Source organism: Podarcis liolepis (genome assembly GCF_965112155.1).
Source record: "Podarcis liolepis genome assembly, chromosome: 7".
Classification (NCBI taxonomy): domain Eukaryota; kingdom Metazoa; phylum Chordata; class Lepidosauria; order Squamata; family Lacertidae; genus Podarcis; species Podarcis liolepis.
In genome coordinates, this window is record NC_139561.1 from 6,031,000 (window position 1) to 6,055,840 (window position 24,841).

The window sequence follows — 24,841 nt, forward strand, 5'->3', positions numbered from 1 at the left end:
CATGCCTGATGTAGAGGCTCCTTGAAGCACAATATAACAGTGGCGTAGCGTGGGGGTGCAGGGGGGGCCGGGTGCAACACCTGGGGGTTAGGGTTAGGGGGCGCAAATCCACGGGTTAGGGGGCGCAAATTACTTGCCTTGCCCCGGGTGCTGACAACCCACGCTACGCCACTGCAATATAAGCACTTGACTGACACCCCCCCCCCCGTGAAAAGACTTTGAGATGATTCTTTACCCATCATCATGTTTCTCTTTCAGAGACAACTTGTATCTTATGTTCTATTTTCGCATATCTTGAATACTGCTTTTCACTTCTTTAAAAATTGACACAGAATTTAAGACCCAGATCTTATGTGCAAACGCTACTTTTGAAGAACTAGACTAAATGCCTTACTCCAAAGTAGGAAACAGAGATCATTGCCTGCAGATAGTAGAAAATGATGGTTGTTGGGATTAGATCTGCTCTCCTCATCTAGGGTCCGTGGGCTGCTAGCTTCCCAGATTTTTCTTCTTGTAAAACAACACACACACACACACACACACACACATAGCAGGGGCTGTTTCAAACACACCAAACAACGGTCTTTGTGTGAGGAGGAATTGGTTGCCCTTCCTTCCCACCATCTGCTTAAGCCGGTATTCCCCAACCTGGTGCCCTCCAGATGTTTTGGACTATAACTGCATACACCCAGGCAAGCATGGTCATTCATAGTTGTAGTCTAAAACATCTGGAGGGCACCAGGTTAGTGAACACTGGCCTAGAGAAATGTGTTGTGTAGACACTTCACACTGAGGCCGCTTGTGATGCTTTCTTCTTTGAAAAGGAATCACACCAATGAGATGTATGTGTTTGACCATGTGGATGGTGTGAGCTGCACAAGGCTCAGAACTTGGCCTACAGTGTCTGGTGATTAGTTTAATTCAGAGTGCTCTGTTTTGGAGAATTGAGGCAGCTGCCAATTTTTTATAAGCTTTGAATTGCAAATTTTGATATTACACATCTCTTCCAGTTCAGAAACAGCAATCTTGGTTCACCAGAGGCAAACTTGGAACAATTGCTAGCAGAGCCAGCAATTCCTACATTCCTAGCTTCAAATCAGGCTGGGGTTTTGCTGACCTGAAATCTGATGCAGGTCATGTCAGCAAGAGAGGTTTGTTTTCTGTTGTTGCAACTAGAATCCAGCAAGGCCTTACATGACAACGGAGGTAACCAGGTCTCCGTTCCTGCAGCACACTAAAGAATTCTTCGTCTTCTTTCAGGCCATGGGCTGTTTGCTGTACAAACTCTGTTATTTTACTTTGCCATTTGGTGAGAGCCAAGTAGCAATTTGCGACGGAAACTTCACCATTCCTGACAACTCGCGCTACTCTCACGACATGCACTGCCTCATACGTGAGTATCTATTTGGGAATACTCTGGTTTTGAAAAGCTAACTAACATGAAACTGCTCCTATCTCCTGCCAGGTATTTGGGTATGGAACCCAGAATACCTCTGTATATAAAGACAAAGGTTTTGGGCACAAGTCTAGGAGATTTATTTTGGTGCCCACTTATGTGAACTTCATCAGATGCTCTTATATTGATGCATCTCTCCCCACACGGTTGTCTCTACCACAACTGCCATCAGCTGTAGTTGTAGATGAAAGTTGTAGCCCAAAACATTTGGAGGACACCAGTCTGGGAAATGCTAAAGGTCCATAAATAGCAACACCCTAGAGGTCCCAGGCCCTAAGGAAGTTAGATTAGCCTCAACCAGAGCCAGGGCCTTTTCAACACTGGCTCCGGCCTGGTGGAACGCTCTGTCTCATGAGACCAGGGCCCTGCGGGATCTGATTTCTTTCCGCAGGGCCTGTAAGACAGAGTTGTTCCACTTGACCTTTGGCTTGGAGCCAGTTTGATTCCCTCCCCCTTTTTCTTTTTTCTTTCTCCTCCTGTGATGAGGCTGCATTTTAATATTTTAATGTTTCAATATTTTTATGTTGTATTTTAATGTTGTTTTTAAGTTGTATTCATTCAACTTGTTTTTATTATTGCTTGTTAGCCACCCTGAGCCCGGCCTTGGCTGGGGAGGCGGGGTATAAATTATTATTATTATTATTATTATTATTAGGGCAGTGGTTAACTGAATAAACAGTTTTGAGGGCTTTGGGGGGAGTACGTTCTGCTCCATATGCATCAGACTCAAGTCTTTCGCACTCCTGCCCTGTGATGGAAAGTAAAGGAGGGCCACTAGCAAAGTAATTATCCAATTAGAAGCTGGAGCTGTCAAGATGTGAAACTGTGCCTACTCCTCCCACCTTCCTCTTCTTCTCTGCCAGGTGTTTCCCTTTATGGAGAGCTTGGAGGAGATTATAGCAATGTACCAAACAGTTCCCACCTTAGAAGCATAGGCGCCGACTCCATGGGGCCTGAGGGGGCCCGAGCCCCCTCAAAAATTCGTTTGGGGGGGCTCTGCCCCCCCAATAATCTCGGGCGCCCCTCTAGCAGAGCGCCACCGCCGCCCCTCCCCCAGCCCAAAATGCACAGGGTCGGGCTACATGCCTCCTGCCCTCCCTCCCGAGCAAAAGCTCCACCCAATTTCCTTCGGAGCTGATTAATAGGCGCAGCACGCTCTCCCCTATTCGCTCACGAGGAGGCGGTGCCCCTTTATCTGCATATTCATGAGCTTATTTATTATTCATGAGCTTTCGCGGGCTCCCCCAATATTTTTTATAAGTCGGCGCCCCTGCTTAGAAGGTCTTCCAAGACTCCAAAGCCATTAAGTAAGACCACTTTGAATCTCTTAAGAGAGGAGAAGCAGGCAAGCCCACAGGTCTCTAAGGCTCCTTCTAGTAGTAGTAGACTTTGGTTCGCTGTGGTGTCTGAACCAGGCTAATAAGCAGTGTGGGATGTCCTTGGGTTTTGGAAGCTATGCAAGTCCCTGTGGGCTGAGTTTTCCAGCATCCATATCCTGAAAGTGATATTGAGTAAGACTTGTTCTTGTCCCTCCTGTGCCATACCTAAATGCCACACCACGAAGCCTAATAGGTCTTCTGTTTCTTAGGGTATATGCTGGAACCAGACCCTGACAAGAGACCTGAAATTTACCAGGTCTCCTATTTTGCATTCAAGCTCGCTAAGAGGGAATGTCCGGTCCAGAATGTACAGGTGAGTGATGCCTGATCCCTCTTTGCAAAATACCATACAAGAATCCGTAAAATAACCCCACAAGTTCTTTAGTCCTCCTCTTCTTCCAGGACTATTTTTGGGCCTGCAAAAGTCATGGAGTAATTTATTGAGAGGTTGCCAGGAAGCAACAAAAGACAACACAAAAGGGAGGGAAACCACAACAATTTAGCTTAGTGTATGGGGAAGTGTGTTTTCTCTGTACAGTATGATTGCATCTTATGTCGGGAGTTCAGTTCCAAGGGTTCTGTGTAGACACAAAAGTCACATATACCTAAAGCCTTGGTATTTCCGCATGGCTAGTGGGTGAGGGGGAGAGAGTGAGTATGCCTCGCACTGCCAAAACCCACACGCCGAGGAGGCCTTGCCCAGCAAACAAGGTGGGACTTTAAAAGCCTTTTTGTGCCATGTCCACTTGGGTTACCTGGCACAAAAGAGCTTTTAAACTCTCTGCCCTGCTTGCTGGGTAGGACCTGGAAAGCTAGGAATGCTCAGGTGAGATCTTGCAAGAGCTCTGACAACTCTGCAAGATCTTGCAAGGGCATCCCAGAACCAGTGAGCTAAGCGGGCCATGCCTGGTAAGCAAGGCAGAGAGCTTAAAGCTCTATCTGTACTGGCCCGGTGCAAAAAGGGCTTTTATGCTCTCTGCCTTGCTTACCAGGCATGGGCCACTTAGCACACTGGTTTAAGCTGCACAGTTTTCGCCAGTCCTTCTTCAACCATGTTTGGTTGAAATCATACAAATTAAAGAGATAAATAATTACCTGACATTCAGAAGACATCTTAAGGCAGCCCTGTTCAGGGAAGTTTTTAATATGTAACGCTGTACTGTTTTTAACACTGATTGGGAGCCGCCCAGAGTGGCTGGGGAGACTCAGCCAGATGGGTGGGGTATAAATAATAAATTATTATTATTATTATTATTATTATTATTATTATTATTATTATTATTATTATTATTGCCTTCTGTACAGCCGAAGCTCACTTTTCCCATGAACTGTAGTGAATTTGTATGGTTCTTTACTTAAGAATACGCTGGTGGTAGTAGCAGTTTTTGTCCTTTTGGTGTTACATCGCTACTGCTATTTTATTTTCAGGTGTGTTTTGTTTCATATTACAGCCTTATAGTTTCAATATTTTGCATGTTAACACATTGTGACCTGCTCTGGAATGGGCACCCCTGTAAGCCAGGCTATAAATAAATGCAGTTGACCATCATAAACATTTGCCTGACTACCATTATAGAAATAAATAGACATCATGTAATTTCTATGCTAATATTGCCAGGGTTTCGTATTTTAATTCCGTCTGGCTTGGGATTGTTAAGTGGAAAAGTCCCTGGTGCTGTTTCTCCTCTTTCATCCCAAGGATTTATTAAGTATCTTAATAAATTTTACCTACCCATGAAGTGAAGCCTAGGAGAGCTTTAGGTTTCCCCATTCAGTTTGCCTCTTGCTCTCCATTGCCTCTGACAGCCCTCTGTCATTTTCTGCTCTCTGTGTGGGTTTCCATTTGCAGAACTCTCCGATCCCTGCCAAACTCCCAGAACCAGTGAAAGCGAGTGAAGCTGCTGCTAAGAAGAGCCAGCCAAAAGCCAGGTGAGGGTGCCTGACTCTTCCATGCACCATGGCAAAAGACTGTAAAAGGCTAGCAGTGCTGCTTAAGAGAGTTAAGCATTCTGGAGAGCTGGGGCCATTTCATACTGCTGCGCTGGAACTTGAGGTCAAAAATCAGTCAGTCATAATCACTAATAGGTATATAGCACTTACCGTAATAGGCAAAATCTCTGTACAGTTTACATGAACTTGGTAAGATAATTTTATAAAGGAAAAGGATAATGTATATACAACATTTAGAATCAAAACTTCAAAGAAACACGTCAGTGAAAACAGAAGCCACCTGTAAAACTTTTGGTTAAAATCAATAAATAATAGAACCAAATGAAGGAGACCATTATGTCATATGTGTTTAAACATGTTTTTTAATCATGAAATGCATAGTTAAATAGGCATTTTATCTCAATGGACGCATTTTGAAACATAACTTAATCAGAAGGTTAGTTATGTTCCAATCTGCGTGTTCATCCAGGGTGTGTGCATTAAGCCAGTTAAAAATGTGAATGAAATCTTTCTCCATCCTTAATTAGTAGTTCCACTCTCAGAAGTGATTAATGATATTTTGACTACGGGGAAGCTTCTAGAATCTTGGAGTGAAACAAATAAAAGACCACACCTGAGTTCATGTACACCTGCCTCAACGTTAAACGTATTTATTCTTTTCCAAGCTTTGTAAAATACAAATTTGAGAAAAGAGTACAGTGTAGAAATACAAATGCAAGAACATCCACATGTTCCCTTTATCCAGTGTAAAAAAGAAGAACTAGGCATATATTAACCTGCATTTAAATAACAATTTATTGTTTTGTGTCTGTTTTTGCTCAGTGTGGTGTAGTTCAGTGTTTTTCAACCACTGTTCCACGGCACACTAGTGTGCCGCGAGATGTTGCCTGGTGTGCCGTGGGAAAAATTGAAAAATTCGAAAGATTTTTTAAAAAGTCAAATTTTTGCCCACTAGGCGGGCGCCGGACTGTGTCCACCCTATTTTCCATCCATCCTGGGTGGGGATCAGATCGGATGGGATCGGATGAGAGCGGACAGGCGGTCCGCTCTCATTCGATTCCCCATAGAGAGCAGCGGGGCTCTGACATCTCCCTCTCCGCACACAGTGGTGGTGTGCCTCATGATTTTTTTCATGAAACAAGTGTGCCTTTGCCCAAAAAAGGTTGAAAAACACTGGTGTAGTTAATACATTTTACCTACCCATGAAGTGGTTAGAATGTCTGACTAGGACCTGGGAGACCAGGGTTCAAATTCCCACTTGGCCACGAAGCTCTCTGGGTGGATGACCTTAGACCAGCCATTGCCTCTTAGCCTAACCTACCTCACAGAGTTGTTGTGGGGATTAAACAAAGAGGAGGAGAACAATGTAAACCACCTTGAGAGTTTTCTTTAACTATTTAAAAATCGATCATTTAAACAAACAAACAAACTTTTCTATATATGAAGTGGATTTCCTCATAGCCTCCCCCCGCCCAAGTTTTTCAGTCCTGCTTCCTGTGGACAATCTTGTAACTGTTTTGAGAACTCATGAAAACTCCCCCCCCCTTCCAATCTAAAGTTATTAATCTCCTTCATCTTTCTCCCACCTGGCTTGCCCGCTCTAGACCTCCTGTCCATGCCACCGTTTCTCATGTTATTATAGAGACAGAGAAAGCTGTTTTCTATCAGGTCATTGGCCCATCTAGCTCAGTGTTGTCTAAACTGACTGGCAGCAGCTCTCATGGGCTTTAAGGGAGGGAAAATTCCCAGCTGTACCTAGAAATACTGCTAGGAATTGATCCAGGGATCTTCTGCATGCAGATCAGATGCTGTACCACTGAGCTACAGCCAGTGTGGTGTAGTGGTTAAGAGTGGTAGACTCGTAATCTGGTGAACCGGGTTCGATTCCCTGCTCCTCCACATGCAGCTGCTGGGTGACCTTGGGCCAGTCACACTTCTCTGAAGTCTCTCAGCCCCACTCACCTCACAGAGTGTTTGTTGTGGGGGAGGAAGGGAAAGGAGATTGTTAGCCGTTTTGAGACTCCTTCGGGTAGTGATAAAGCGGGATATCAAATCCAAACTCTTCTTCTCTTCTTCCTTGCCTATCAAAACCATCCTTGAACTCTAGTGCTTATCACAGAATACAGCCCTCTGTTTCATTCCTTTCCCTGAGAAGCTGCTTCCTTCTGCCTGCTGCAGGGTTTGTCTCACTTTCTTGAAGTAGCTGAGCCAGTGGCTTGTCGTTTTGTTTTCCTCCCCCTGTGGTGCACCTGCTCCTTATTTTAGTTTTGTATTGTCTTTGCCAGGGATGAGGGTACCGGAAGGGGCGGATTGCTTAAGTGTTGCTTGAAAGATGTTCCCCACAGCTATAACTGTAGAATCGTGGTAATGGAAGAGAACCAAAATGATTTAGAACTGGACCACAGTTCTTTTTGTGACTCCGGCATAAACAGTTGCATCTGAGGCCCCCAGCTACTGCCAGGCAAGCTCAGGGCCTTTTGGCCTGCTTGTCTGCAAATCTATTAAAAGTGCAGATGGTGTATTGTTTCCAACATTTCTGCTCACAAATTGAATTTAGCACGTGCCAACCGGCCTTTATTTCATGCTGAGTGGGGCGGTCGTGATGGCTGATGGGAGTGATGCAACAGGCAAGACTTTTATTAATTGTGCCAGGTGGATTTTGCAAGCCCGCCTTGCTTTTGGGGTTCTGCCTTAAGAGTACCCAGTGATGGGACCGTCTGATATGTTGCTCCTGAACCTTCTGCCTTGATGGTGTGGTTCTTATTGTGGGCTTTGGATGTCTGCTGAGTAGACAAAACAGTATAGCAGTTTTCTGAAATACTCCTAGTTTCACCTTCCCTTCTCCCAGGCTCTGCTCCTCTTCCTCTTCTGGCCTCACTCTCCCCTCTACACCCATCAAGCTACTTGCTCTTTCTCTCTGCCCTCCCCACCACCTGCTTCTTTTGCAAAGTAATTATTGAGCCAACCTACCTCTGTGATTAGTGTGTGTGTGTGTGTGTGTTTCATTTCTCCATAGTATATAAAAAATATTTACTGCATTTCTGTCCCAAGGAGCTCAAGGGGGTTATACATGGTTCTTCCCCACCTCATTTAACCTCCCCAAGGTGAGGTAGCTTAGGCTGAGAGGCAGCCACTGTCCCAAGGTCACCCCAAATGAACTTAATGGCCAAATGGGGATTGAAACCCTGGTCTCCCTAACCCTAGTCTGACACTCTAACCCAGGGGTCAGTAACCTAAGGCCCATGGTCCACAAGCAGCCTACGGTGGTCATAGAATCATAGAATCATACAGTTGGAAGAGACCACAAGGGCCATCGAGTCCAAGCAGGAAACACCATCAGAGCACTCCTGACATATGGTTGTCAAGCCTCTGCTTAAAGACCTCCAAAGCAGGAGACTCCACCACACTCCTTGGCAGCAAATTCCACTGTCGAACAGCTCTTACTGTCAGGAAGTTCTTCCTAATGTTTAGGTGGAATCTTCTTTCTTGTAGTTTGGATCCATTGCTCCGTGTCCGCTTCTCTGGAGCAGCAGAAAACAACCTTTCTCCCTCCTCTATGTGACATCCTTTTATATATTTGAACATGGCTATCATATCACCCCTTAACCTCCTCTTCTCCAGGCTAAACATGCCCAGCTCCCTTAGCCGTTCCTCATAAGGCATCGTTTCCAGGCCTTTGACCATTTTGGTTGCCCTCCACTGGAAGGGTCTCCACTGGAGTGGACTGGCCCAGGTGAGGTAAACCTTGCCGCCCCCTGCTCTAACCACTACACCACACTGGCTTTCAGCGTCTGCTCTTCTACTGCTACCCTGTATCTCCTCTGCACTAGTGCCAACTCGCACGACTTAGCGGCTCCAAGGGCCTAAAAGGCATACCTGGGATTCTGCAGTTAAACTTCTAGGGCTGCAAAACCCCACTTCCACAGCTGGAACGAATTATGCTGTTTAGGAGAAAATATGCATAGAGTTGCTTAAAATTACATGCTTTGTGTAATTTGTGCCATTGTCGTGCATAACATGGATCTTGTGGTCGCCTCTTTCTGTGTGTGATTTTTTTCTGGGGGGGGGGAGGTTGGCTGTTTCAGGGGGCATTTGCCAACTGGAAGGTTGTGAGGTGGGGGTTCTCCAATGAAAGGGTGGGTCATGGAAAGAGGCTGTTCACTATGCTGTCTTCCTCTAAAATGCTAGTTTTGTGTCCATGTTTCCTTCTTGCAGGCTGACAGATCCTATCCCCACGACTGAAACATCCATCACCCCACGCCAAAGACCCAAAGCTGGGCAGACACAACCAAACCCGGGGATCCTGCCCATCCAGCCTGCCCTGACTCCCAGAAAGAGGCCCACAGCACAGGGTGAGAGGGCGCCCCCACTGCGGGCTACTTCCTAACCTACTTTTCGTTCTCTTCATGTAAGGGTAAAGTTGCACTCCTAAATGCCCAGGCAGGCTTCCTTCTGAGTGCTCTGCTGCTCATGTGGACCAGAGGTTCCCAAACTGTTTTGGGGCCCCGCCCCCTTGGTGCCATAGACTCTTCCCCAGTGCCCCTTAAAAGGTAAAGGGGCCCCTGACCATTAGGTCCAGTCGTGGCCGACTCTGGGGTTGCGGCACTCATCTCACTTTATTGGCCGAGGGAGCCGGCATACAGCTTCCGGGTCATGTGGCCAGCATGACTAAGCTGCTTCTGGCGAACCAGAACAGCGCACGGAAACGCTGTTTACCTTCCCGCCGGAGCGGTACCCATTTATCTACTTGCACTTTGACGTGCTTTCGAACTGCTAGGTTGGCAGCAGCAGGGACCGAGCAACGGGAGCTCACCCTGTCACGGGGATTCAAACCGCCAACCTTCTGATTGGCAAGTCCTAGGCTCTGTGGTTTAACCCACAGTGCCACCCACGTCCCCCAGTGCCCCTTACCCTACCCTATAAAAAGCTTTATTTCAGAATAGCAGCTTGTACAACCCACTAATGAAGACAATAGCACAATAGAATTCAAAACAGTAATGATTTATTCGGCACATTTATTAAAACCCCGGTTAAAGCTATTTAGCTTAATTAAGTCAACAAAATGGATGAACTTGATCCACTGATGCCAGCTTTTCAAAGTCTCATAGTCATATGCGGTGGCTCAGTTCCAAGGGTTCCACGTATACACAAAAACCACACATACCCAAACCCTTGGAGCCAGCGGGTCGAGGTAGAAAGAGTCCTCTGTGCTCCCTGAGCCCATGCAGCAAAGCGGGCCTTGCCCAGTAAGCAAGATGGAGAGCTTAAAAGCTCCTTTTGCGCCCAGTAACCTCAAGCATCCCCAGCGTGAAAGTACCTTTTAACCTCTCCCACTTGCTTGGATTTAACATGTGCAATTTCAACCAACCCTCCTTCAACCGCGTATGGATGAAATTGTGCAAGTTAAATGGATGCAAGATGAGATCTTACCATAATTCTCTTGAAAATTAGGTTGCAAAGTATTGAAAAACAAAGCGTCTGCTTTTCTTCCCCTTTCTTCCATTTGCTGCCTATTGTGCCTTCCTTGCCCTTCTTTTATATTCCAGCCCCTTGATCCATCCTCATTTCATAGAATCACAGAAGTGTATGTAAGGGTCATCTAACCCAACTCCTGCAGTGCAAGAATCACAGCTAAATATTTATGCATTTAAGTATTTAAATAAAAAGTACACAATTGGGGGGGGGGACAGGAGTAAAGGAAACGGATGCATTCTGACCTCTCCTCTTGCTCTGCAGTTGCTGCTCCAGCGCCTTTGGCCGGGGGTCAGGCCCCCCTCCCTACCAGCGTCCCACAGCCGAAAGCCCTGCCTCAGCCGACTCCGCCTCTCCCGCAAGCTCAGCCTAAGCAGCCGCCCCCTGTACAGCCGCCTGCTGCCTCCCAACCGCAAGCCCCTCCAGCTCAGCCCCAGGCCGCCACCCCACAGCATCAGCTGTTCCTAAAGCAGCAGCAGCAACAGCCGCCAGCGCAGCCGCCAGCCACATTTTATCAGCCCCAAGGACCTCAGCCGCAGCCGCAGCAGCCACAGCCTCCCCTGCAAGTTCAACAGGTGAGGCTGTTTGGGGGGTGGCTGGCTTCTTTTTTCTTCACAGGAATTTTAAGGCAGTTGTGACTTGGCAGCAGACAGGAAAGATGCTAGCCTGGCAATTGAAAAAAAGACAAAAGGAAAAACTGATTGATAAAATAGTGGAAGAAGGGAGAACTTTAGATAATCCTGAAGAAGTTAAAAAGTGCTTTATAAAATATTATAATAAGCTATATAAAGCAGGAAATGAGACAGAGGATGAAATAAAAGAGTATTTATGTGGAAAGGATATACCTAAAATTAAGAAAGAAAAGATTCAAGATCTAAACTCCCCAATAACCATGACAGAGCTTCATCAAGCGATAATTAAGATCAAACTGGGAAAATCCCCAGGTCCAGATGGTCTTACCGCAATACATTACAAAAAATTAGAGGAACCATTATTATCACCTATGAAGACACTCTTAAATAGAATATTAGAAGACGGGAAGATTCCCAACACCTGGAAACAGGGTCACATAGTAGTATTCCCAAAACAAGGACGAAATAAAGAGTTTATAAACAATTATAGACCAATATCATTACTAAATAATGATTACAAGATCTATGCACAAATATTGGCAATAAGATTAAAGACAGTTTTGCAGGATTGCATAAATAAAGAGCAGGCAAGGTTCTTCCCGGGCAGGAAAATGAGTGATAATATAAGAACAGTGATTGATATGATCGAGTATTTAGACATGAAACCGAGTAAGAAGGTAGCCTTTGTTTTTGTGGACGCGGAAAAGGCGTTTGACAAAGTATCATGGAAATTTCTAAGAATATTACTAGACCAGATGGACATGGGAGACCAAATTACAAGAGGGCTAAAAGCAATTTATGAACAACAAGAAGAAAATATACAGTGGTACCCCGCAAGACGAACGCCTCGCGAGACGAAAAACTCGCAAAACGAAAGGTTTTTTCGTTTTCGAGTTGCCTCGCAAGACGAATTTCCCTATGGGCTTGCTTCGCAAAACGAAGCTTGCCCCGGGGACAGCGGGTCTTCTCTTTTGAAGCAAGGGGCGGCGGGGAGAAGCGATCTTCTCCCCGCAGCCCCAGGTCCGGGGACAGCGGGAAGCGCTTCGCGCTGCCCCCGGACCTCTTTTGAAGCAAGGGGCTGTGGGGAGATCGCGTCTCCCAGTGCTCCGAAGCGGGGCGGGGGGCGGGAACACCTTCCCCCACCGCCCCGCTTCGGAACGGTGCTCCGAAGCGGGGCGGGGGGGGTGGGAACACCTTCCCCCACCGCCCCGCTTCGGAACGGTGCTCCGAAGTGGGGCGGGGGGCGGGAACACCTTCTGAAGGCTGGCGGGGGGCAAAAGTCTTTGTCCCCCCTGCCTGCCTTCCCAGGGGCTTTTAAATCGCCCCGGATAGCGGAGAAGTCCTCCGTTGTCCCGGGGCGATTTTAAAATGCCGCCCGCCAGCATTTTAAGATTGCCCGGACAGCGGAGAAGTCCTCCGCTGTCCCGGGGTTTTTTAAAATGCTGGGGGTGGGAAGAAAAGCCCTTATCCCCCCCCCCCAGCCTTCAGAAGAGGTCCGGGGACAGACTGTCCCCGGACCTGGTCTGAAGGCGGTTTCCCTAGGAACGCATTAATTGATTTTCAATGCATTCCTATGGGAAACCGTGCATCGCAAGACGGAAAACCCGCAAGACGAAGAGACTTGCGGAACGAATTAATTTCGTCTTGCGAGGCACCACTGTAATAATAAATAATGACACGACTGATTATTTTAAAATACAGAAGGGCACCAGACAAGGGTGCCCACTTTCACCATTATGATTCATTTTGGTTTTGGAAATATTAAATCAAGAAATCAGACTGGATCAAGAAATAAATGGAATATCCCTAGGAGAGAAAATATACAAAATAAGGGCATTTGCAGATTATTTAGTCTTAATGGTGGAAAACCCAAAGGAAAGCATAGCAAAGGCTCTAGAAAAAATGGGAAACTTTTTAAGGGTCTCAGGTTTTGCTTTGAATAAAGAAAAAACGAAACTAATGGTAAAAAACATGGGAGATCAAGAGAAAAAGGAACTGGTAGAAAAATTTGGATTACAAATTGTAAAAAAAGTGAAATATTTAGGAATACAAATAACAATGAAAAATATAAATTTGTTTGAAGATAATTATAAATTTTTTTTGGGAAGAAACAAAAAGAGAAATGGAAACTTGGACAAGATTGAATTTAACACTTTGGGGTAGAATTTCAGCTATTAAAATGAATATTTTACCAAAACTCTTGTTCCTTTTTCAAATGATTCCCATAATAGGTAAAGATGATTGTTTTAAAAAATGGAAAACAGACCTAACAAAGTTTATATGGCAAGGCAAAAAGCCATGGATCAAACATAAATTATTAACCGACATAAAAGAGCGGGGAGGTTTCGGACTCCCAGACCTGAGACTATATCACGATGCGGCATGCTTTACTTGGATCAAGGAATGGATCAAATTGGATAACAGTGACATTTTGGACTTGGAGGGATGGAACAACAGATATGGTTGGCATGCCTATCTAATTTATAACAAAGTGGCAGTACATAAATAATTTCTAAACCACGTAATTAGAAATGCATTATACAAGGTCTGGGTGAGACATAGAAGGTTGTTAGAACCGAAAACCCCATGGTGGGTCTCACCGTTAGAAGTAATATCGGTTAAAAAGAAAAAATACTATAGGAAGAATGGCGACATACCAGCAGCTCCTAAAGGAAGAACAGGGCCAATTAAAATTAAGACCATATGAAGAGGTGACCCAATACTGTACTACATGGTTACAATATCACCAAATTGCACAAATATTTAATCAGGATAAAATAATAGGATTTGAAAAAGAGGAATCAAAATTACAAAAAGTATTATTACAAAACTCAAAAAAGAATATATCCAAAACGTATAATTTATTATTAGAATGGGAATTAAAGGATGAAGAAGTAAAAGAAGTTATGATTAAATGGGCACGTGATATAGGATATGTGATTCGGCCTGAACAATGGGAGAAATTATGGAAATATGATATTAAGTTCACGGCATGTTACACAATAAGAGAAAATTTCATGAAAATGGTGTACCAATGGTACTTAACTCTGGTAAAATTGGCTAAAATTTACAAAATCAAATATAATGCACTAAGAATACTTAAGTATATAGTACTTTGTGAGCCCTGCATTTGGGCCACTTTGATATTGCTTGCTTGCTTGCTTGTTTGATTTATTATTTCCAGCTCTTCACCCTAAGGTTCCAGGGCAGGTTAAAGCATTAAAACACAATATTAAAAACAGTTTGAAACAACTTAGAACTATAAAAATAAGCTGAGTCCTAAAAACATGCACCTCAAGTGTCTAAAGCCAGGGTAAAGAGGTGGGTCCTCTGCATTCTCCAGAAGCTGTAGAATGGAGGTGCCGGGCGCACCTTTGCAAGGAGGGAGTTCCAGTTTTGGGGCCGCCACAAAGGAGGTTTTCTCCCCCTGGGCCACAACCACACCAGGCCTCTGAAGTCGGAAGAGCTACCCAGGGGTCCCCCTCTGCCGATCTCAGCACCCGAGAGGTTCTGTAGGAAAGGAGATGGTCTTTCAGGTGTTTGGGGTCTGAGTCGTTCAGGGCTTTAAACACCAATGTGAGCACCTTGAATTAGGTCCGGAAATAAACTGGCAACCAGTGCAGCTGTTTCAAAACGAGTTATATGGGATCCAGGTGGAACTCTAGTCAGAAATCTGGCTGCTGTTGTATTTTTGGACCAACTGAAGTTTCCAAGTCATCTTCAAAGGGAGCCCAACCCAGAGCGTGCTGCAACAACCCAGTAACAAGGGAAGGTGAATTTGGGGAGACGCTCTTACTCCATTGCATGTGCTGAAATGCAGAAGATTGCAGCTGGTCGTAAGGAAGGGTTCTGAATGCTTGCTTGCTGTGTTGTAGATCCAAGTGGCGCCCCAGGCACCGCAGCCGCCAGTGAAGCCACAGTTTCCAGTGGCGCAGCAAGGAGTGCAACCGCAGCCTGTGCAGAATTACATGCAGCAGCAGCAGCAGCAACTGCTGGCACAACAGGGGCCCGTCCCACAGAAAGCAGCTGCAGGGCAACAGAAGCCGTCGGCTCAGATCCTGCCCCAACCGCAGGTGCAGCAGGTGGCGGCACAGCCAGTCCCTGCGCAGGATCATCCGGTAAGGGTTGGGAGGAACCTTTGTTTGGCTTTGCAGTGTTGCTTGTTTACTTCTTCCAGATCCTCTGCCGCTGGGCCACGGCCCCTCCCCACTTCTCATGTTGGTGGGGAGCAGGGAAGGAGCGAATGTGGCCACGTCCAGAAGACCCTGATGAGATTTCTGTGCCACTTTTCGTTCAAATGAATCTCAAAGCAGCTTAAAAGGTAAAGGTAAAGGGACATCTGGCCATTAGGTCCAGTCGTGGCCGAATCTAGGGTTGCGGTGCTCATCTCGCTTTATTGGCCGAGGGAGCCGGCGTACAGCTTCCAGGTCATGTGGCCAGCATGACTAAGCCGCTTCTGGCGAACCAGAGCAGCGCACGGAAACGCCATTTACTTTCCCGCCGAAGCGGTATCTATTTATCTACTTGCACTTTGACGTGCTTTCGAACTGCTAGGTTGGCAGGAGCAGGGACCGAGCAACGGGAGCTCCCCCTGTTGCGGGGATTCAAACCGCCGACCTTCTGATTGGCAAGTCCTAGGCTCTGTGGTTTAACCCACAGCACCACCCGCGTCCCTCTTGCAGTAACTAGAAAGCAGCTTACAAACAATAAATAGCAGTAACTTGATAGAACATAATGGAACATCGCAAGTAGAGCATAAATCATATAGAGTATTCAACAAATAATCAGTGAAATAATTACAGCCTATAAAACACTGTTAACAAGCAGCAACTAAAAATGATGAATGCTATCAGACTAACAATGACATTCAAGCCTCGGAGGTAATTTGTGAAAACAGGTAAGAACCCCAGCGTTGTCCTCAGTTTCTCCTTCTTTGCAGGTGCTGATATTTACCCCTTCTCTCTCCCTCTCCCTCCCTCCCTCCCCCCCTTTGTGAACACAAACAGAAGCATGCATTTTTATTCAACTGCCCCAATGCATGCTTAAGACTGGAGGGAAATTTGCATTAGTGCTGATCCAACTAAGGTTATTATCTCCTTTTCTGGCCATGCTTTTGTGTTTCATACAACAGTGTTCTAGAGATGGGGAATCTGTGGTCTTCCACATGTTGTTGAGCTACAGTTCCCATCACCCCCTGACTACTGGCTGGGCCCGCTGGGAGCTATAATCCACCAAGAATTGGAGGGCCATAATTATGCAGCTTAAAACTCACCGTGAACAGAGATGCTGGAACTGAGTTCAAGCAAGTTCTGGCTGAAAAAAAGCCCTGATTAATCATTAGATAAAGGATGGAAATTCAACACTTTGCTGCAGAGAAGGGGGGGCACAACAAATATGGTGGGGCAGTGCAGATGCAGGAGAGGCTGTGAGCAGACAGAGAAAGAGAGAGAGAGAGAGAGAGAGAGAGAGAGAGAGAGAGAGAGAGAGAGAAAGAGAAAGAGAGAGAGAGCGCCAGAATGAAATCCTTGCTCAGACACTGGTAACTGTGGGCCAGGTCTGACCCAGGGGTTCCCTTTTTTCTTTTCTTTTTGCCTGCACATCACTTTGCAAATTTCTGGAGATTCTTAATGAATCCTGAACAGAAAACTGTGATTCATCCTTTCAAAGGTGAACATGGAAAAACTGTCTGGTTTGGCACCAAAAGACTGCATGTGGGTGCAATAGTCGTTCTTTTTCCTTTAAAAAACCCCCAAACACATTTATTCAAAAGTTACAATACATTTACAATACAATACATTTTTTATCAATATATCCCTTCCACAGACACCTCTATGATGATGGTGGCATTAAAATACCCTGTTCTTCAGTAAAAGAGAAAAAGGGAGACCAAATCGTGTCAAATGTATATTTTTTGGAGATGCCTTTGATTAGCTGCTATGGTATGTGAGGCATTCTGATAGAGCAGTGCTTCAGATGTTATTAACCTAAGCCTCTATTGGTATTTTAGAAGTTTCCTTCCATCGTTGGGCAATAACTAGTCTAGCTTCTGTGAACAGGAAGAAAAATAATTCTTACGTTTAAGGGTAGAATTTGGGGTCAAATCTAATGATAATAAGGCAAGTGCTGAATTAAAAGGTATAGATTGTTTAGTGATTTTGGAGGTCAGGTTAAAAATTTCCCCCCAAAAGGCATGAGTTATGGTACACTCCCACCAAACATGAATATAGGAACCTCGTTCTCTACAGCCTTTCCAAGATAATGGTGAGCTTAAAGGATTTATCTTTGCAAGGCGTGTGGGGGTCCAATGCCTCTGAAAGATAATTTTAAAGGAAATTTCCTGGAGGCGATCCGAAATTGTTTTTAAAGATGGATTTTGCCTTATTGATTCCCATGCTTTTTCTTTTATTGAAATTCATATGTCAGTCTCCCATCTCATTCGAATATCTTCCGCGTTTCCTGCAAAGCTTTCTGATATAATACTGTATATCATTGAGAATGCCCCTTTTGTCTCATGGCTAGGTCTGTTACACAGTGATTCAAAAGGTGTCAGGGGTCTCAAGCCCTCACCCCTTCATTCCAGATACCGTATTTTTTGCACCATAACACTCACTTTTTTCCTCCTAGAAAGTAAGGGGAAATGTCTGTGCGTGTTATGGAGGAAATGCCTACGGGTGGCATGCCTACAGATTTTCCTCCTCTAAAAACTATGTGCGTGTTATGGTTGGGTGCGTGTTATAGAGCGAAAAATACGGTACTTTGCAAAAGTGCAAAAGGACTGTATCTGTTAATACAGATGTAGCTGGGATCGTTTTATGCCTTTCGCCTTTGCCACCAGGCCCTCTTTTAAAATTGCTTTACCTTTTACAAACACATTTCTAATTCTATAGAAACCATTTGTTTCAAGATCTAGGAGTTGGTTATAATTGTCTGCATGTTTAAATGAGGGGTGATGTAGCAGAGGCATCAGTAGTGAAGTCCTAGGAGCCAATACTAAGTTCCAATTCTGCCACGCCATTAAGTATACTTTTGAAAATGGGTTTACCCACCTTTTCTTGTTCCTTCATGAAGGGCAGAGCGTGTGCTGATAGTCTTGTGTGGCCACTTTCTATCTTTCTATCTTTATCCATGGAATATCTACTTTACCTTTAATGAGAGGTATCAATGATTTAATTTGGAAAGCTGCGTAGTATAGTTCAAGATTGAGTATTCCTAACCCCCCTTTATTCCTATGTCTAAATAAGATTTTTTGACTGAGTCTGGCTCTTTTTCCTAATGAAGTAAAAGAAGGTAATTTGTTTTGCCATTTTTTTAAGCATAGCAGGAGTGATGCATGTTGGTAAAACTTGAAACAGGAAAGATAATTTTAGTAGAATTGCCATTTTTATAGCTGTGATATGACCTAGCCAGCTAAGGCTTGTGCACTTCCATTTTGAGAGTTTGTTATTTATCGTTTTGAGCAGGGGCTTATAATTTCTTTGATTTAATTGTTTGAGATCAGCTGTTAAGGTTATCCTGAGGTATTTAACCCCCCCCCATGGGTGACCCAGTGGCTCCTTTCTCCTGCTCTGGATTTTTGTCAGGCAAACAAGTTGGAGAAGAGTTTGCATCTTAATCCCAATGCTTGTTTCAAATGTACTCATGACCAAACATTATAAATCCTCCATTTGATGACTATAATGTATGCATTCATCCCAAATAAGTGCTTTTTCACTTAATGAGAACCAGGGTTTTCCCTGTAGCGAGTGGAGCAGCTGCCTAAAGTATAAAAGGAGTGGAAATTTGCCAGGGATCCCCCATCACTGCAGAGACTTGAGAATGAAATTTCACATCCGCCTTCTCCTGCTGCACACACACACACACACACACACACTCTTCATTACTATTCAAGTGTAATCATTCCTCATTGTTTCTTTTTGTTCTGAAATGCAGCTGCTTTGACTGTTGGGGGGGGCAGGGTTGTTGTTTAAAAGAAAAGGATGCACAGCATACGAATAAATTACAGTAAATGCCTTCCAGCTGAAACTGTATTTATACCAGGTTATTCTTGCCACACATTTTTTTCCTGTAATACCCAGATTAATTGGTTTGGGGAGCAGATTTGGAGAGAGCACTCTAGGATTAAGAATTATGGGGGGGGACTCCCCCCCATTATTCATGTTAACAAAATGGGGCCGGGTGAACATAAAAGGGTTGGTTATTTCTGTCACAAATATATTCACAACATCATTTCAAACTAATATTTGTTGCGGTATTTGGGGGGAAAGCGGAAATATGATGGAAAAAAATAACCCAAGCCTCCAAAAGGTGTAAACATCCCATTCTGTTCGCTCCTCTTTATATTATAGATATACAGTGGTGCCTCGCAAGACGAAAAGAATCCGTTCCGCGAGTCTCTTCGTCTTGCGGTTTTTTCGTCTTGCGAAGCAAGCCCATTAGCAGCTTAGCGGATTAGCGCTATTAGCGGCTTAGCGGGCTTAGCGGATCAGCTGATAAGCGGTTTAGCGGCTTAGCGGATCAGCTGATAAACGGCTTAGCGGATCAGCTGATAAGCGGCTTAGCGGCTTGGGAATGGGGGGGGGAGGAAAAAAACCCCGCAGGAACTCACAAGACATTTTTGTTTTGCGAAGCAAGCCCATAGGAAATTCGTTTTGCGAAGCACCTCCAAAACGGAAAATCCTTTCGTCTAGCGGGTTTTCCGTCTTGCGGGGCATTCGTCTTGCGGGGCACCACTGTATTTTCAGGATTGCAAGTTCTGTTAAGTCAGTGTGGTGAAGGGAGCAGGCCAGAAAGAGCCAGGCTCAAATTCCCTGCTGAGAATATTTATATTGAAAGAGAGCATAGAAAAGGATAAAGCAACAGTAAGAGTCCTTCCAAGAACCTTGTAAGACAGGTCAGTGTGACTTGAATCTGTGAGGCTCTGTCTTGCAGTCACCCCTTGAGCATTTTGGACCTTTCTTCAGCCATGACCATTTTTAGAAGCTTTTCTGGAAAAAAAAGCAAGGGAAAAAAAGCTGAGATCCTGAGAAATCCAGTTTCTGTGTCTGGCAAGCAGGCCAGTGTTTCAGTGTTATGGAACAGAAGGGCTTGTGAAGTATATAGAGAACACAAAGATTTGATGGACTATGAAAGAACTTAAGGAAAGGAAGTGACTGAAGAACAGATGTAAAGGTGAACTAGAAAGATGTGTAGTGAATGCAGTGGAAGTCTTTTAGAATATTTTAACTAGGATTTATATATTGTAATGATTGAAGTACAAATTTGGTAGTATTGATTATGAAAAGTGTTTTCTTTCTTTCTTTCTTTTCTTTTTTCTTTCGTCTCTTTTCTCTTCTAGTCTGCATGTTGGAAAATATGTAGACAAATGTGTTTGCAGTGTTATGTATTGATTTTTTGCTTCTACTTCTTTTTTCTTTTTATTTTCCTGTAATATTTAATAAAAACTAATTTTTAAAAAAAGGAACAGAAGGGCTGCCAGGTGCTCAAAGTTGTGCCCATGGTTCTCCTTCTCCTCATTTAATCCCCACCACAACCCAGTGGGGTAGGATAGGCTGCAAGGACACCCAGTGAACTTCATGGTTGGGTGGGAATTTGAACTCTAGTCTCCCAGGTCCTAGTCCAACACTCTAACCACTGCACCATGCTGCCTCTTCTGTGAGCGAACTGTTGTGGCTTGGAGATGCTGTGTGCCTGAAGGTCTCTCTTCTTGGTCTTCTAGGTTTGGCTGAATAACATGTTGAGGGAGTCAAGTTCTGGGTCTTTCTTACATTTTTGCCCGAAAGGGGTCTACCTTCTATTTTTAACCTCTCCCCCTTTTGCCTTCCTCCTTGCGACCGGGACACAATGCAGAGTTTGGCTTGTCCCTTCTGCTTCTAAGAAACAGCTTTGCCACCCCTGTGGTTAAGGAAATCAACTTGGTAACTTTCTCTCTCCCCCCACCCCAGCAAGCGCCTCCACGACATCAAAGGATCCCCACCACCCCGCCGTCAGCTGTCCAGGGGCAGAAGGTGGGCTCCCTCACTCCCCCGTCCTCCCCCAAGACTCAGCGAGCGGGACACCGGAGGATCCTGAGTGACGTGACGCACAGCACTGTCTTTGGGGTCCCAGCCAGCAAATCAACACAGCTTTTGCAGGCAGCGGCTGCTGAGGCCAGCCTCAACAAGTCCAAGTGTGTATTTTTTTTGGGGGGGGGTCTCTTCTTCCTGCTAAATGACCCTTTGTGCATTTTGATTCTCTTTACATTTTGTTCTGATTTGGGGCAGCCTGCCTCTCTGCTTTTCTCGCGTCATGTCCTAATAGTCTTTCTGCTGTTGCTCTTGGAACGAACAGAGGCGTGTGCTTGAGTTGCAAGAGGAGCATTTATAACCCTGGGCTAGCAACTAAGCTTAACATAAGAACCCCAGAAGAGCCTGCTGGATCAGGCCAATCACCCATCTAGTCCTGTTCTCACAGTGACCAGCCCAGAGGCTTGTGGGAAACCTGCAAGGGAGATTCGAGCAGAAGAGCACCCTCCCTTTCTGGGGTTTCCAGAAACTGGCGTTCAGAAGCATGGCTGCCTCTGATTGTGGAGGCAGAGCGTAGCCATCATTGCTATGCTCCTCCATCATGAATTTGTCAAATCCTCTTTTAAAGCGTATGTTATTATGATCGAAGAGGCTTTTGTCTGGGCCTCTGTTTGGGGAAGAGACGCTAAAAGGTGTGTGTTGAAGTAGCTTAGAGTTGAGCATTTTCGGGTTGCGCTCTGTGGCGACCCGGAAGTAACGGAGCGTGTTACTTCTGGGTTTTGCCGCTCGCGCATGCGCAGACGCTCAAAATGACGTCATGCGCGGAAGCGGCAAATCACGACCCGCGCAGACGCTAGTTGCGTTCGCTTCAGGATGTGAACGGGGCTCCGGAACGGATCCCGTTCACATCCAGAGGTACCACTGTATATTTGAAACAACTGGAAAAGCTTTCAAACACCTTGTTCTGTCCCTTTTTGCTTTGCCTGTGTGCGCATAAATGGGGGGGGGGAGTTGCCTGTACGGATCTGTGTGGACAATTTTCAGGCTCACAGATCTGAACAGAACGTCAAAGTCTACCCAGTTGCATATCCAGCACACATTCAGCAGCACCTGTAGACATTACAATGGCGTTGGGAAATAAAGATAGCAACTGAATGTCCCGTTTTTGTTCCCTTTTCGGGGTGGCTTCCTCCAGGTCTGCCTCGACAACGCCTTCTGGATCCCCCAGGACATCGCAGCAAAATGTCTACAATCCACCAGATGTCTCTACCTGGAACCCTTTTGATGACGACAACTTCTCCAAGCTCACAGCAGAGGAACTGCTGAACAAGGATTTTGCAAAACTGAGTGATGGTTAGTGCAATCCAGTAGTGGCTAAAGTGCCCTCAGAGTGGAAGCTGTGGCAGCCTAGGCTGTTGAAGATGAAGGGCCTCCCAAAACTTTCTAGGCTGTTCCTTGAGAACAAAGCTGGCTTTTTTTAAGGCTCTTTTGGTCCAGTGGCCTAAATCAAGACCATTGGAGTTCTCATAATCGGTCAGGCAGAGGTCCCATCCCCTGCACTTGATAGATTTCATATTTCAATTTTAATTTGGCACAACATAATTCTACTTGCTGATTTTACTATTGGGTTCCAGTTTCACCTTCCAGGCTTCTGAGGCTACAGAGGGAAACAGCTGTGGTGGCAGTATATGACCATTGCTGGCTGACTTCTCCTGAAATAGACTTCCCCTGAAATCATCTACAGTGTGATCAGCAGATGTGGGCCGGTGTTGTGCGAGTCCACTGGCAGTTGCGTTTATACTGTGCTACCAGCCAGAGTTCACTATCCTCAATGCTTTGTCAGAACCATCAGCGGCATAAGATTTTTAAATGCAATTGTTGTATTTCTTAGTATCCTAGTTGCAACCAAAAGACATACCCTATGTTGTTTCTCTCACAGTGCAAACCTATGCTTGTTTGCTTGGAAGTATTCTCACTCTGTTCAGTGTGGACTATTCCTTAGCATGTTTTTATGATTGTAAACTGGCACCGGTTTCCTCCCCAAAAAAGCACCAGGAACAAACCTAGTAAGAGGGAAGGAGCAACATGTGGAGTTTCTGTTTGGCTTAGTTGCTGATCCTTAAAACTGAGAAACCAGGTCTAGCTCTGGCTTGCAATAAATATGAATAATAGTAATATCCAGGGGGGTTGGAATATTTCCAAGATATGCTTAGCAACTCATGATGCATAAGAGCACTTAATAACCAGGTCCTTGATTAATTTGTAATATAAAGATAAATCCAGCTCCTTTGTTGGCTTGTTAGTAATAATAGATGAATCAAACCAACTTTTATCTCATCCGGAGATGTTGACATTTTTGCTGGTGGCTGCTTGTTTAGAAAGAGCTAAATGTTGGTGCTGTGCAGTAGGCCTGTCAAGAGACTCATGGTGTGTTCAGGTATGGTCTGTTGCTCAGTCCAACAAATTGCCCTGCCAGGTCAGGGTGGCCAGAAACAAGATGACTCCTTTCACCACAGGTGGCATCCATTCATCTCCTATATGAGACATGACAATCGAGAGAACCGCCCCAGACACATGGAAACATCTGGAGAGACCTATTGGACTGGAGACTTTAATATGCATTATAAACCAGTTCTAACATCAAGAAATGGCAGAATTTTGTTGTTGTTTCTTATTGTATTTTAAATCATATAAAATATATAAAAAAATAACCAGGTCCTTGGAATTTCAGGTAAACTTCCGGAGAAGCTGGGTAGCTCAGCAGAGAATCTGATCCCAGGCTTTCAACCGGCTCCTTCCACAACACAGGCAGATGCGTTTGGCTCATCTCCTCTTGCACCTGTGTCAGGTATGCCCAGATGGGATGTTATTTGCAGCTCCGACCAATTCAATGCAGAAGGTCTTTCCAATGGAAGCAGGCAGTGCTTGTCAGGCTGATTCTGGACTCTGCTTGTGTCTCTTTCAGTTGCCATCTGGGGAGATGGAAGGCAGGCTACAGGTGGGCATTATGAGGCTGGCCAGGCTGAGGATAGGGGAGCACAGGGCCTCAGCTGCAAGGCGGTCAGCTATGTTTGGGCCAGGTGACCCCCATATCCAGATCTCCAGCCCAGGTTCCCTGAGGGGGCAGGACCTGTAGTGTGAAGTGTTTCAGCCAGAAGCTGCTGCCCTGTTGGCTAAGCAGAAGGACTAGGTTCTTGGCATTTGTACCAAGCCTGGTCAATTGGGGGGCTTATTACTGCCTGCCATTCACAGGGGTTGGCACTGCACACTCCAATCTATCCTGTGCCTGGAGAGGACTCATGGTCCTGGGTAGTTGTTAGGCCAGGACCCAGCCTCAAGCTGTGAGGCTCTTCGTTCACTTAGCTGAGTATGGACAGCACCTGCTTCAGAGATGAATCAACAAGTGGAAAAAGTGGGGACCCGGGAAGGGCTGTACTTGATTCCATCTGGAGTGGACAGTTCATTAGCTTCCTTCTACAACCTGGGTGCCTTCCGCAGGCTTAGAGAAGCTGACCAGCCTAAATCCAGTCCTGCCTCTAATCTCATGAAGTATGATCAGGTTTTTATTGAGTCTGGCTGGTTTCTGGAGCTGCTGGAAGCCCCTGCTGTGTGCTGAGACCACCTTGGAGAAGAGCACAGGGCTTTAAGAATAGTCGGCAAGTAGCCTGAATGTGTGCTTTACTTGCTATATTTTCATGTTAAATGCTAAATACGATGAGGCAGCAACGGTGGCCCAGAATGATGTTTTTTAGAGCTTTGGTGGATACTCCATAAAACACAAACCTGGTAGTTGTCATAAATTCTGGAGTGACTTCAAGATTATGCTGCTTAAGCCTTTCCCAATCCGCTGTCCTCTAGACATTTTTGGACTCCCATCATCCCAGAACATGGCAATTAGGGCTGATGGGAGTTCCAGGAGCCACCAGTTTGGGGAAGGCTGTCCAACTGCAA

The 24,841-nt window shown here is 45.3% G+C and overlaps 1 protein-coding gene across 9 annotated transcripts in view; it reads left to right on the plus strand.

The window, feature by feature from the left end:
• Window positions 1-24,841, plus strand: part of AAK1 (AP2 associated kinase 1) — a 107,514-nt gene that overhangs the window by 43,831 nt on the left and 38,842 nt on the right. For all 9 annotated transcript variants that reach the window (XM_083514131.1, XM_083514133.1, XM_083514132.1 and 6 more), the window contains exons 8-16: window positions 1,261-1,393; window positions 3,045-3,148; window positions 4,685-4,764; window positions 9,001-9,137; window positions 10,522-10,832; window positions 14,765-15,007; window positions 20,831-21,054; window positions 22,086-22,243; window positions 23,622-23,738. In XM_083514131.1, the coding sequence (XP_083370257.1) occupies window positions 1,261-1,393; window positions 3,045-3,148; window positions 4,685-4,764; window positions 9,001-9,137; window positions 10,522-10,832; window positions 14,765-15,007; window positions 20,831-21,054; window positions 22,086-22,243; window positions 23,622-23,738 (1,507 nt within the window). The remainder of the gene's footprint in view (window positions 1-1,260; window positions 1,394-3,044; window positions 3,149-4,684; window positions 4,765-9,000; window positions 9,138-10,521; window positions 10,833-14,764; window positions 15,008-20,830; window positions 21,055-22,085; window positions 22,244-23,621; window positions 23,739-24,841) is intronic.